Source organism: Saccopteryx bilineata, chromosome 12 (assembly GCF_036850765.1).
Source record: "Saccopteryx bilineata isolate mSacBil1 chromosome 12, mSacBil1_pri_phased_curated, whole genome shotgun sequence".
In the NCBI taxonomy this organism is placed as follows: domain Eukaryota; kingdom Metazoa; phylum Chordata; class Mammalia; order Chiroptera; family Emballonuridae; genus Saccopteryx; species Saccopteryx bilineata.
The window spans coordinates 43,564,132-43,576,419 of record NC_089501.1 but is presented as its reverse complement, the minus strand read 5'-3'; the positions used below and the strand labels follow the sequence as shown (position 1 = coordinate 43,576,419).

Below are 12,288 nucleotides of genomic sequence, written 5' to 3'. Positions count from 1 at the left end.
GAAGCTTTGAGGTGTCGCACCGATCTGATGGTCACTGGTGACCACAGTTAATCTCAGTATTAATTTTTAATTCTCATCAGTTTATATGCATATTTTTAACACCTTTGTCATACCTTTTGTGTAAAACTGAAAAGTATGAAATTCTGATGTAGGTGTACAAGGATGACTGATAGTCTTTGATTCGGCCCTTATTTGTACTATTATATTAGCTTTTGAAAAAATATCACTTGCGTCCACTTCTCCACTTCATTTCTGACTCACAGAAACAAAATAGATTTTTTTTTTTTTTTTTTACAGGGATAGAGAGAGAGTCAGAGAGGGGGACAGACAGACAGGAACGGAGAGAGATGAGAAGCATCAATCATCAGTTTTTCATTTTGACACCTTAGTTGTTCATTGATTGCTTTCTCATATATGCCTTGACCGCGGGCCTTCAGCAGACCGAGTAACCAGCGACCTTGCGTCCAAGCTGGTGAGCTCTTTTCTCAAACCAGATGAACTCGCGCTCAAGTTGGAAAGCTTGGGGTCTCGAACCTGGGTCCTTCTGAGTCCCAGTCCGACGCTCTATCTACTGCGCCACCGCCTGGTCAGGCCAAAATAGAATTTTTTTTTTTTTTTGTATTTTTCTGAAGCTGGAAACGGAGAGAGACAGACAGACTCCTGCATGCGCCCAACCGGGATCCACTCGGCACGCCCACCAGGGGCGATGCTCTGCCCACCAGGGGGTGATGCTCCGCCCCTCCAGGGCGTCACTCTGCGGGGACCAGAGCCACTCTAGCGCCTGGGGCAGAGGCCAAGGAGCCATCCCCAGCGCCTGGGCCATCCTTGCTCTAATGGAGCCTTGGCTGCGGGAGGGGAAGAGAGAGACAAGAGAGGAAGGAGGGGAGGGGGGTGGAGAAGCAAATGGGCGCTTCTCCTATGTGCCCTGGCCGGGAATCGAACCCGGGTCCCCCCGCACACCAGGCCGACGCTCTACCGCTGAGCCAACCGGCCAGGGCCCAAAATAGAATTTTTGAGTCAATTACAAGTTCTTGTTTTTCTTCCTGATGTAGAACAAATCACCTGCTGCAGTTCCAGAACCAGAGACAAATAAATTTGATAGTACTGGATATGATAAGGACTTAGTAGAAGCTTTGGAAAGAGATATAATTTCTCAGAATCCCAATATTCGATGGTAAGTTATAATAATGGGTGCGGTTGTGGCTTTTGGGATAGAAGTTGAAGCGATTGTGGACATGCACTGAAGGTCAGTCCTTGGGGATGAGCCAGAGAACGTGCAAGCAGTGTGACATACAGAGCAACACTCCACTTCGGTTCAGGCTGTGCCAATTTTTTGTCTGAGACTTTTTAATTTAAAGTAAATAATAATAAGATAATTTTTATTAAATAAAAAATCTTAATACAGAATGAGAATAAGATCACAGAAATTTCATCTTTTTGAGACATCCAATGGTGAAATGGCAGTGACTCTTACACCTGTGTGCTGCTTGTTACCTATATGTTTATCCAGTTTTTGCTGCTTCTATTTCCTATTTAGAGCAGTGGTTCTAACTTTATTAATACTATATCTAATCAAAGTACTATAACCTATCACGAGTCATAAAAATTCCCTTTCCCATAAAGTTTTGTTCTGTTGTATATATTTTTTGTTAAAACTTTATTATTTTTAAGTATGGTTTTAGGGAATGTTTAAAAAATTTCTTGGTATTTGATATTTATACAGTAAATATATATTTTCATAAAAATATTATGCGTAGCCCTGGCCAGTGGCTCAGTGAATAGAGCATCAACCCGGCATATGGACATCCCAGGGTTCGATTCCTGGTCAGGGCACACAAAAGAAGCAACCATCTGCTTTTCTCCTCCTTCTTCTCAACCTTCTCTCCTTCTTCCCCTCCAGCAACCAGTGGCTAGATTGGTTCAAGCGTTGGCCTCAGGTGCTAAAAATAGCTCAACTGATTCAAGTGAGCATCAGCCCCAGATGCGATTGCCAGGTGGATCCTGGTTGGGGTGCATGCAGGAGTCTATCTCCCCTCCTCTCACTTAAAAAAAAATACTCTGTGTGCAGTGGTGGTGGTGGAGGTGGTGGTAATGGTAATCTTGTGGTTGGAGATGACTTCATAGCAATCTCAGTGATACTCTTTAACTTTGATGTCTACCTCTTCATAGGGTTGGGGGCAAAGCAGCAGTGTTGAAACCTGTCCCAGCTTTATGCCCTTTTTATTCTTTATTATTTTTTAATGGTCTCATTGTTTTTAGATCATGGAGTTTATGGAATAAGCATCATTATTAAGAGCAGGGTTTGTTTTTTTTTTTTTTTTTTTTTTTTAAATATTTTATTTATTGATTTTTAGAGAGAGAGAGAGAGAGAAGGGGGAGGAGCAGGAAGCATCAACTCCCATATGTGCCTTGACCAGGCAAGCCCAAGGTTTCGAACCGGGAACCTCAGTGTTCCAGGTCGGTGCTTTATCCCACTGCGCCACCACAGGTCAGGCAAGAGCAGGGTTTTAAAATGAGATGGCATAATACTTTAGTGGGCCTGTAGACCTGTTCTCATTCGCCAGGCTGAGACTCATCACTGACAGAAGCAAAGTACAGATTGTGCTTTCTATGTACCAGCTGGTGTGGCCTCATTGCAGTCACTTAGGTCACTAGTGCTGAGGGAGAGGCTTCTGTCAGCTGCGTCAGATCATGTGCAGTGGTTCTCAAGAAGAACGACGTAGAGTTCAGTGTATAACCTAAGAGGTGGCTGATAAAATATTTTCTTTTTCAGGGATGATATTGCTGATTTGGTAGAAGCTAAAAAGTTGCTTAAGGAAGCTGTGGTGTTACCAATGTGGATGCCAGAATTCTTTAAGGGCATTAGGAGACCATGGAAAGTAAGTTTATTGCTATTATGACATTAAGTGAATGGCAAGTTCATTGCTATGGAACATCAATATTCATTTGTATTAGGGGAAGTGAGAGGATCAAGTAGTAGAATCGGTAAAGAAATTTTAAGTTAAAATGTATCTGTTGTGTTATTTAGAATTTTGTTTAGACCAAAAACTATTTCAAGGTTTCCAGAATAAGAAATAAGTACAATATTACCATGGAAGGTTGGACACACAGATTTAGAGTAAGCTTGTATTTGCAAATGTGAACTAGTTGCCTAATGCATACACACTCCATTTTATGTGTCATGTTGCAAACTTGTATCCTGTTCTTAAGAAATTAAGACATTTTGGCTCTGGCCAGTTGGCTCAGTAGTAGAGCATCAGCGTGTGGAAGTCCTGGGATTCAATTCCTGGCCAGGGCACACAGGAGAAGCGCCCATCTGCTTCTCCACCCCTCCCTCTCCTTTTTGTCTGTCTCTTCTTCTCCCGCAGCCAAGGCTCCATTGGAACAAAGTTTGCCCAGGCGCTGAGGATGGCTCTATGGCCTCCGCCTCAGGCGCTAGAATGGCTCTGGTTGCAACAGAGCAACGCCCCAGATGGGCAGAGCTTCGCCCCCTGGTGGGAATGCTGGGTGGATCCTGGTCAGGCGCATGTGGGAGTCTGTCTCTGCCTCCCTGCTTCTCACTTCAGAAAAATTAAAAATTAAAAGTGAATTGCTAAAAAAAAAAAAAAGGAAAAAAGAAATTAAGACATTTGCATCTAATGCAGATATTTTTCTTCAGAAATGAGACATATCTGCATCTAATGAAGACTTTAAAGTCAAAGGCTGATCTAAAGGGAAGACTTTAAAAAACTCTCTTGGATTTGGAAAATGTGCTGATGGTATTAATTTTAAGTCTCTAAATGTTAGGTGATAAGCAAGATATAAAATTATAGATATTCTTTGAGTAAAAATACGTAAAAAAAATAATTTATTTGAACAAAAAAGACTAGCAGGAAATACATCCAGATACTAATGACATCTGTGTTTGGGTATGGTATTGTAATATCAGTGTTATAATATTGATTACATTTTTTCTTATCTCTGAGTTGAAATTTTAATGTCATTATTCTACTTTTGTAATGGGTTTGCAATAAAGTATCCTTCTGTTTACCTTTCTATTTGCCTTAATATTTTACGTTGTTTGAAAAGTGATTCTTACTAATGGAATCTTGTGAATTACAACAGTGGCAGATAAATCCTTCATTTATACGGTTACATTTCCAACAGGGAGTGCTGATGGTTGGCCCACCTGGCACAGGAAAGACCCTCCTTGCTAAAGCAGTAGCTACGGAATGCAAGACGACATTCTTCAATGTCTCTTCATCAACCCTGACTTCTAAATACAGAGGAGAGTCTGAAAAGCTTGTTCGTCTTCTGTTTGAAATGGTGAGTCTGAGGCAACTCTAATGACTGTCTCTAAAAGGGGAGGAAGTGAGTTGTAACTGTCTCCATTGCGTAGAATAGCTAGGTGGAATGTCATTGTGCCCAGAGTATACCCCTGTGCCCTTGCATCTAGAATCCTTTACTAATATGAATAACTTGAGTAGTTCTTTGTTCCCTTACCTCTGGAGGAAGAGCCATCTCTGTTAGCTTATGGGCATGCTCACATTGTGGCATCTGCCGTACTAATCTGCTATAGGAATTTGAGATTGTTTTAAAATTAGTAGGCTGAGTTACAATGTGGTAAAGGCAGAATGATAACAATAATGCAAAAAGGTAAAAATCATACGTAGTGTAGATCTTAGATCACCTGCCATCTGTGAGCTGTACCAACTACCTGAGTTTAACGACCCAGTCTTTGGCTTAAGTTCTTTGCTCCTTACTTTATGTTCTTCTATTCCCACTAATACGTAGGAGAAATGTAATTTAACAACTTCTAGTATTCAGATTGACTATAGATGTCTGCCTCTCTTGATTGCCTGCCCTTAACCTCCCAGAATCACTCAAGATGAGCAAATCTCATGGCCTTTGTTTTAAAATAAGGCCACTTAAATGTTACTTTAAAATGTCCAGGATTTTTAATATGAGATGGTAACAAATACAAAGACTTGATTTAACTGTATAATTTCTGTTGTATTGTCAAGAACTTTCAAGTGTCAGGAACCTAAACAAATGAGTTTAAACAAAAATAATAATACATTGGGTCAGATAACTGGGAATTTTCACAAATTACGTTTTAGGTTTTTAGGCCTAGCCAGGGTCCTGCCATTCAGATGTCCTCCGAAATGTTTCTGACTTGGCTGCTTGCCTCTGTTACAGCAGTTCCACATGGTACCTAACATAGCCATCGGAGGCGTAGGCCTGACTTTTACTGCCATCAGAGTAATACCAAACAAACTCGCCCTCGTTTCCTGCTTGTCCCAACAGCATCCCAGGGATTGATGTTCGGCCTGTCTTGAGTCTCATGCCCACTCCTGAACTTATCATTCGGTCTTAAGAATTCGAGTGATCTGAGTGGCCATGGAGTCATACCCGTGGGAGTCCTAGGGTTGGCCTCTTCCTAAGTGTGGAATAGGAGTGAAAGAGAGTCTCTTGCCAGAAGGCGGCAGAACAATGGGTGCTCACTCCCACTCCAAGTCTCTCGATAGTACTTTCTCAGGTCACTCAAAGCCGATTTTATATGTGCCACATAGCCTCCGATTTAAGTCAGTTATTCTGCATGCCCTCCGAATTTGGGGAGAATAGTCTAGTAGTTTTTACATAGTGTGGCAACAGGTTGAAATTTAATTTTCTCAGTGTAGGTAGATGGTTTCTATCTAGTATTTCAATTGAAAATGTTCTTAGATGACTTTTTTCTTTCCTGCTGCTTTATTAAAAATGAAATTATCCCTTTGGAAGGAATTGATGACTTGGGATTCAAAGTTTCAATTAGAAAGGATGTGAGATTTAAATATAGTACGATTTTCCAAGTGAACAGACTAAAACTAAATCCATACTTTGGAGGCACAGTACTTTTAACAGCTGAATGCCTCTTAAAGAATACTAGATTCTAACCTCATGGTCTAGAAAAATCAATAGACCCAGTACAATTTGTGTTCACATCTATAATGTTCCCTTGCCATTGTGGACTTTTATATTTAGAAAAACCTTTAAATTGCTGTTTGTTCACTCAAGTTCTGTATTGAGAAATCTTTGTCATCATTTAGGTTCTAACTTTCTTGTGCAGTGATTCTATAATTTTGGATATTTCATTTAAAAAGTGATTAGCAATAAACTTTTTTAGTTACTGTAATAAATTGCTTTCTTCAAACTTCTTAGAAAGGGTGTGCTGTTGAGTCTTACACAGATATTTACTAGGTTAATACTTGACTAGATCTGTTATCTAATGGACCAGTCTTTTCTTTGGTTTGAGGAAGAAATACATTTAAGGTACAAAAAACAAACTTGGGAGATATTTTTCAGCTATAAAAATAACTGAAGTATTTGCTACAGAACAGATGAACACTGAAAACATTATGCTAAGTGAAAGAAACTAGACACAAAAGGCAACATATTGTATGATTCATTTATTTGAAAATTTGAAATGTCCAGAATGGGGAAATCCATAGCATAGAGACAGAAAGTAAATTAGCGAGTGCTAGGGGTTGGGAGAGGGAAAAATAAGTTATCTTTTTGAGGCGATGAAAATATTCTGCAATCGCCTGACCTGTGGTGGTGCAGTGGGAAAGCATTGACCTGGATGGGACACTAGGCTGCTGGTTCAAGTCGCTGGGCTTACCCGTCAGGGCACATACAGGAAGTAACTGCTATAGAGTAGTCGCTTCCTGCTCCCCCCCCCCCTTCTCACTCTCCTTCTCTTTCTCTCTCTCTCCCTCCCATCCCCCTTTCTCAAAAAAATCAGTAAATAAAATCTAATATATTTTTTTCCCTGAAATTTGATAATGGTGATGATTACACATTGTCATTATAATAATTTAAATTGTGAATTGTACAATTTAATGTGGTTTAAATGGTAAATTTTATTATGTGAATTTTATCTAAAAAAAAACCCTAGAAATTCACTCTCCTAGTTGACTACTTAAGAGGATAAAAAACTGTTTGTCAAATGAAAAATGGCAATTTACTTAGAGTATCTTAGAGGGAATCTATGATTTTATTTAAGATAATGGTTCTCCCTAATGAATTTTTTTCTATAAGTTGAGAACATTTATTATCTGTAAGTGGTTTCCCATCATTTATTCACATTTTTGTAAAACACAGGATAATCCTGTATTTCTCATAAGTCAATATATATACAGTTAAGAGTACTGAATGTAAAACACTGCCGTATAATACGTAGGTATATGATAAGTCTGTACTAGAGACTATATTTTAGTTCTGTCCTCTCCCCAATATTAGGGCAGTAGGGACAGATGCCCTGGGGGGCACACTCCTCTGGGTGCTCAACTAGAGATTGTTTTTAAATGAAATAAAAACCTCGTGTTGCATGGTTTCTTCCTTTAGGCCCGATTTTATTCTCCAGCCACCATATTTATTGATGAGATCGATTCCATTTGTAGTCGCAGAGGGACTTCTGAAGAGCACGAAGCAAGCAGAAGGGTGAAGGCCGAGCTGCTGGTTCAGATGGATGGTAGGCACGTGCACAGGCATGAGCTGGCCACGCCCCGCTCCGCTGACCCCCAGCTCCTGGTGGCTAGAGTGGCTGGCGAGTGGGTGCTGGAGGCAGACAGCATTACATCGGGTGCACTGAAGTTCATCCCAGAAATAATGGCCATTCGCAGGGCACCTTTGGCACATATGCTGATCTCTTATTTTTAGCCATGAAATTGAAATAAATGAATATAAATTAGCCTTAGAGAGGGTATGTATGCTTTTGACAAATTTTATTTTTATTTTTTGTATTTTTTTCTGAAGTTGGAAATGGGGAGGCAGTCAGACAGACTTCCGCATGCGCCTGACCGGGATCCACCCGGCATGCCCACCAGTTGGCGACGACGCTCTGCCCATCTGGGGCGTCGCTCTGTTGCATCCAGAGCCATTCTAGCGCCTGAGGCAGAGGCCACAGAGCCATCCCCAGCGCCCAGGGAAACTTTGCTCCAATGGAGCCTTGGCTGCGGGAGGGGAAGAGAGACAGAGAGGAAGGTGAGGGGGAGGGGTAGAGAAGCAGATGGGCGCTTTTCCTGTGTGCCCTGACTGGGAATTGAACCTGGGACTCCTGCACGCCAGGCCGATGCCCTACCACTGAGCCAACCGGCCAGGGCGCTTTTGACAAATTTTAAAAATTGGTATGTAGCCTGACCAGGCGGTGGCGCAATGGATAGAGTGTTGGACTGGGATGTGGAGGACCCGGGTTCGAGACCCCGAGGTTGCCAGCTTGAGCGCAGGCTCATCTGTTTGAGCAAAGCTCACCAGCTTGGACCCAAGGTCGCTGGCTTAAGTAAGGGGTCACTCGCTCTGCTGTAGCCCCACGGTCAAGGCACATATGAGAAAGCAATAAGTGGAACTCAAGTGCCACAACGAAAAATTGATGCTTCTCATCTCTCTCCATTCCTGTCTGTCTGTCCCTGTCTATCCCTCTGACTCGCTCTGTTTGTCCAAAAAAAAAAATTGGTATGTAGTTGAGTTGAGCTGGTCTTTTCATTAAATCTGAGTCACAGTTTTTGCATACTCATTTTCTTGGAACACAAGTTCACCTATATGCCAGTTTTAGAAGTCTTAGGGAGGCTTGATGATTATATTAACTGATGATGTTGTGCTAAATATTTGATGACTTTTAAGTGGTCGAGCTTTATTTTGTATGTTATTATCTTTTTCTGTCTCCTTGTCCTACTTTTAGGTGTTGGAGGTGCTTCTGAAAACGATGACCCTTCCAAAATGGTCATGGTTCTGGCGGCTACTAATTTCCCCTGGGATATTGACGAGGCTCTAAGACGACGTCTTGAAAAAAGAATCTATATTCCATTACCATCAGGTATACTCATGTGAATCTTGTCAGAAAGCTCGTTGTTATTTTGCTTAGAAACTTTGAGATTTGGTTTTAACTTTCCTTGGAGAGACAAACAGAATGTCTTTCCTTACACTAGCCGGCCTGGCTGACTCCAGACCCTGAAAGCCATGACATAACCCTAAACTCCAGTAAGGGATGGCTCGGAGATTTCTAAGCAAATGAGCTCTTAAGGGTCGGAAAACCACTTCTCACAGAGTGGAGCTGAAAGAAAATACTTGTGTTTGTGTTGGAGCTTATGTTTTTAAATTTGTTCCTACCATTAGCAAAAGGCAGGGAGGAGCTCTTACGAATAAGTCTACGTGAGCTGGAACTGGCTGATGATGTTGACCTTGCAAGTATAGCAGAAAACATGGAAGGTTATTCAGGTGCGGACATTACCAATGTGTGCAGGTATGAATTTTTTCCTAAGCATAGGTTCTTATGGGTCTAAACTTATAATATGAAGTCTTTTTTTTTGCTGACAGAGACAGAGAGATAGACAGGGACAGACAGGCTGACAGGAAGAGAGATGAGAAACATCAGTTCTTTGTTGTGGCACCTTAGTTGTTCATTGACTGCTTTCTCATATGTGCCTTGACCAGGGGGCTACAGCAGACCGAGTGACCCCTTGCTCAAGCCAGCGACTTTGGGCTCAAGCCAGTGACTATGGGATCATATGTATGATCCTACGCTCAAGCCAGATAAGCCCGTGCTCAAGCCTGGGACGTCGGGGTTTCAAACCTCTATCCACTGCGTCACATCCTGATCAAGCTAAATTTGTAATATGAAGTCTCTTTACAAAGACACAAGTTCTGGTATTTAGTGATCTTTTTTTTTTTTTTTTTTTTTTACAGTGACAGAGAGGAATAGAGAGGGACAGACAGGAACAGAGAGAGATGAGAAGCATCAATCATTAGTTTTTCGTTGTGACACCTTAGTTGTTCATTGATTGCTTTCTCATATGTGCCTTGACCGTGGACCTTTAGCAGACCGAGTGACCCCTTGCTCGAGCCAGCGACCTTGGGTCCAAGCTGGTGAGCTTTGTTCAAACCAGATGAGCCCGCACTCAAGCTGGCGACCTCGGGATCTCGAACCTGGGTCCTCCGCATCCCAGTCCAATGCTCTGTCCACTGCGCCACTGCCCGGTCAGGCAATTTAGTGATCTTATATGTCAGTGGAGAGTCTGCAGTTCATTTGAAAACTGTAAGTTCAAGAAACTAATGTTAGAACGGGTATAAAATAGAAAAATAATAATTGTTTTGGATTAAAACAATGTTTGTGCATTTATTCAATATACTGTTATGTAGGAAATATAATTGTGAAATAAATTGATTTGGCACACTCAAGTACAATCTCATTTTCAGTGAAAATGTCTTAAATGTGATGGGAAAAGCAATAATTGGTTGGTACATTTTGTCCTAATCTAAGTATTAGCTCAGCACCTTAGCTGGGGCTTGACAGCATTAGTTTCCCCATCTCAGAAGCAAGCCTCTCGTGTCGGGCTGTTTCATGTGAGGGTTCGTGAAAACGTGTGTATGTATAAAGCAGCCGTATGTTGCTGCCCTTTTGCACATATGATGGCTGCTATTAAGAGTAAAACTTGGTGAAAGGAAAGAGGCCCCTAAATCTGAAGTTTCCCCTTAAAAATAGCATTAAGTACAGAGGGGAAAGGAGAAACCACCTAACTTGATCCGTTGGCTTTTCCTACACATGTAGGAAAGATGTGATGTTCTAGCTCGCAGGTTTTCATTCCGTCAGAATATCATTCTGTGGGTTTTTCTTTCATTTAAAACCTAGGGATGCATCCTTGATGGCAATGAGAAGACGTATTGAAGGGCTGACCCCAGAGGAAATCCGAAATCTTTCAAGGGAAGAGATGCACATGCCTACAACTATGGAAGATTTTGAAATGGCTTTAAAAAAGGTCTCGAAGTCAGTATCTGCTGCAGACATTGAAAGATACGAGAAATGGATAGTAGAGTTTGGGTCGTGCTAGTTGTCACACGGAAACTGGGAGAAACCTGCCTTAAGTGTTTGACTAATTAAATGTAGTATTTCATTGCACTGAGTGCTATATTTTTTTAAACTTTCTTAATGGTAAGATAAAAAAAGCAACTGTACAATTCTGAATAAAGGCAGTTTTTTTAAAGTTGCAAGCAATTTGTTTTCCTTCAGTATTACCTGCTTTTTCACTTACCATGACTGTTGCAACACAAATGCTGTTGCTCAGTTTGGAAAGTGTCTTCATGTGCACTTCTAAGTACAGCATCCTCTACTGCAGGGGTCCCCAAACTTTTTACACAGGGGGCCAGTTCACTGACCCTCAGACCATTGGAGGGCCAGACTATAAAAAAAACTATGACAAATCCCTATGCACACTGCACATATCTTATTTTAAAGTAAAAAAACAAAACGGGAACAAATACAATATTTAAAATAAAAGAACAAGTAAATTTCAATCAACAAACTGACCAATATTTCAATGGGAACTATGCTCCTCTCACTGACCACCAATGAAAGAGGTGCCCCTTCCGGAAGTGCAGCGGGGGCCAGATAAATGGCCGCAGGGGGCCGCATGTGGCCCGCGGGCTGTAGTTTGGGGACCCCTGCTCTACTGTCTGCGGCTGCTGTTTCTGCTACGAGTAAGACTGGCTCTAGCTCTTGCGTGTTGCTGGAAAACTGATAATGCCCGAACATCTTTACACAGGTAGCCAACTGAAACGTGCCCTGAGTGCCATCCTGCCTGCCTTGTGTTAGGGTAGCTTCCCTCCATTTCCTAGGAGATCCTTCACTTTACTGTGCTTCTAAAATGGAAAATACATATATCCGTAGGCAACCTTGCCCGACTTGATTCTGCCTACATAGGGATAGAGGCTGCACTGCAGGCCAAGTGGATACTTCTAAGCCGGTGCTGCTCACTGTACTCGAATGAAACCATTCACTCATGGGTACTAAGTACTATTAACAGTTGATGGTGTAAGTAAAATAAATGAAATACAAGTTAATGATATTTTAGATAAGATTTATGATTACTTGTTTAAAAAAAAATGTGTCATCCCAACTATAGAAAACAGAGCATCAGGAAGACTGAGCGCCTTGCCATGGTAGGCAAGTCTCACTGGTGAGGGGAAGAGGCAGGGCGGCCACCCGCGGTCTGCCGAGCCTGCACGCTCCCAGCCGGCCACGCAGCGTCCGGCGTTCTCGCCAGAATCTACAAGCTCACGCTTAATGGATGGAGTAAGACCCTGTCATCATTCTGGCTAGAATTGGTGATTTCTAGCAACTTAAAGAGGGAGAGAGGACATAAAGAAAAGGTGTAACTAGCTGGGTGACTTAAGGATCCAAATTATAAAGTCCTTTTATTCTATAATATATAGTGTACTTCACAGGGCTGCTGCTCCTTATTAAAACAGCCAGGCAAAGTGGAGCATCAGTCCTTTACT

General features: G+C 41.7%; 1 protein-coding gene across 1 annotated transcript in view; it reads left to right on the top strand.

Moving 5' to 3' along the window:
• KATNA1 (katanin catalytic subunit A1) overlaps positions 1 to 10,909 on the top strand; it is a 38,892-nt gene extending 27,983 nt beyond the window's left edge. Inside the window, exons 5-11 of the mRNA XM_066248584.1 lie at positions 1,053 to 1,174; positions 2,774 to 2,879; positions 4,147 to 4,305; positions 7,363 to 7,489; positions 8,696 to 8,830; positions 9,130 to 9,256; positions 10,643 to 10,909. Coding sequence (XP_066104681.1) covers positions 1,053 to 1,174; positions 2,774 to 2,879; positions 4,147 to 4,305; positions 7,363 to 7,489; positions 8,696 to 8,830; positions 9,130 to 9,256; positions 10,643 to 10,841 — 975 coding nt within the window. The 3' untranslated portion in view covers positions 10,842 to 10,909. The remainder of the gene's footprint in view (positions 1 to 1,052; positions 1,175 to 2,773; positions 2,880 to 4,146; positions 4,306 to 7,362; positions 7,490 to 8,695; positions 8,831 to 9,129; positions 9,257 to 10,642) is intronic.
• Positions 10,910 to 12,288: the final 1,379 nt, after the last annotated feature.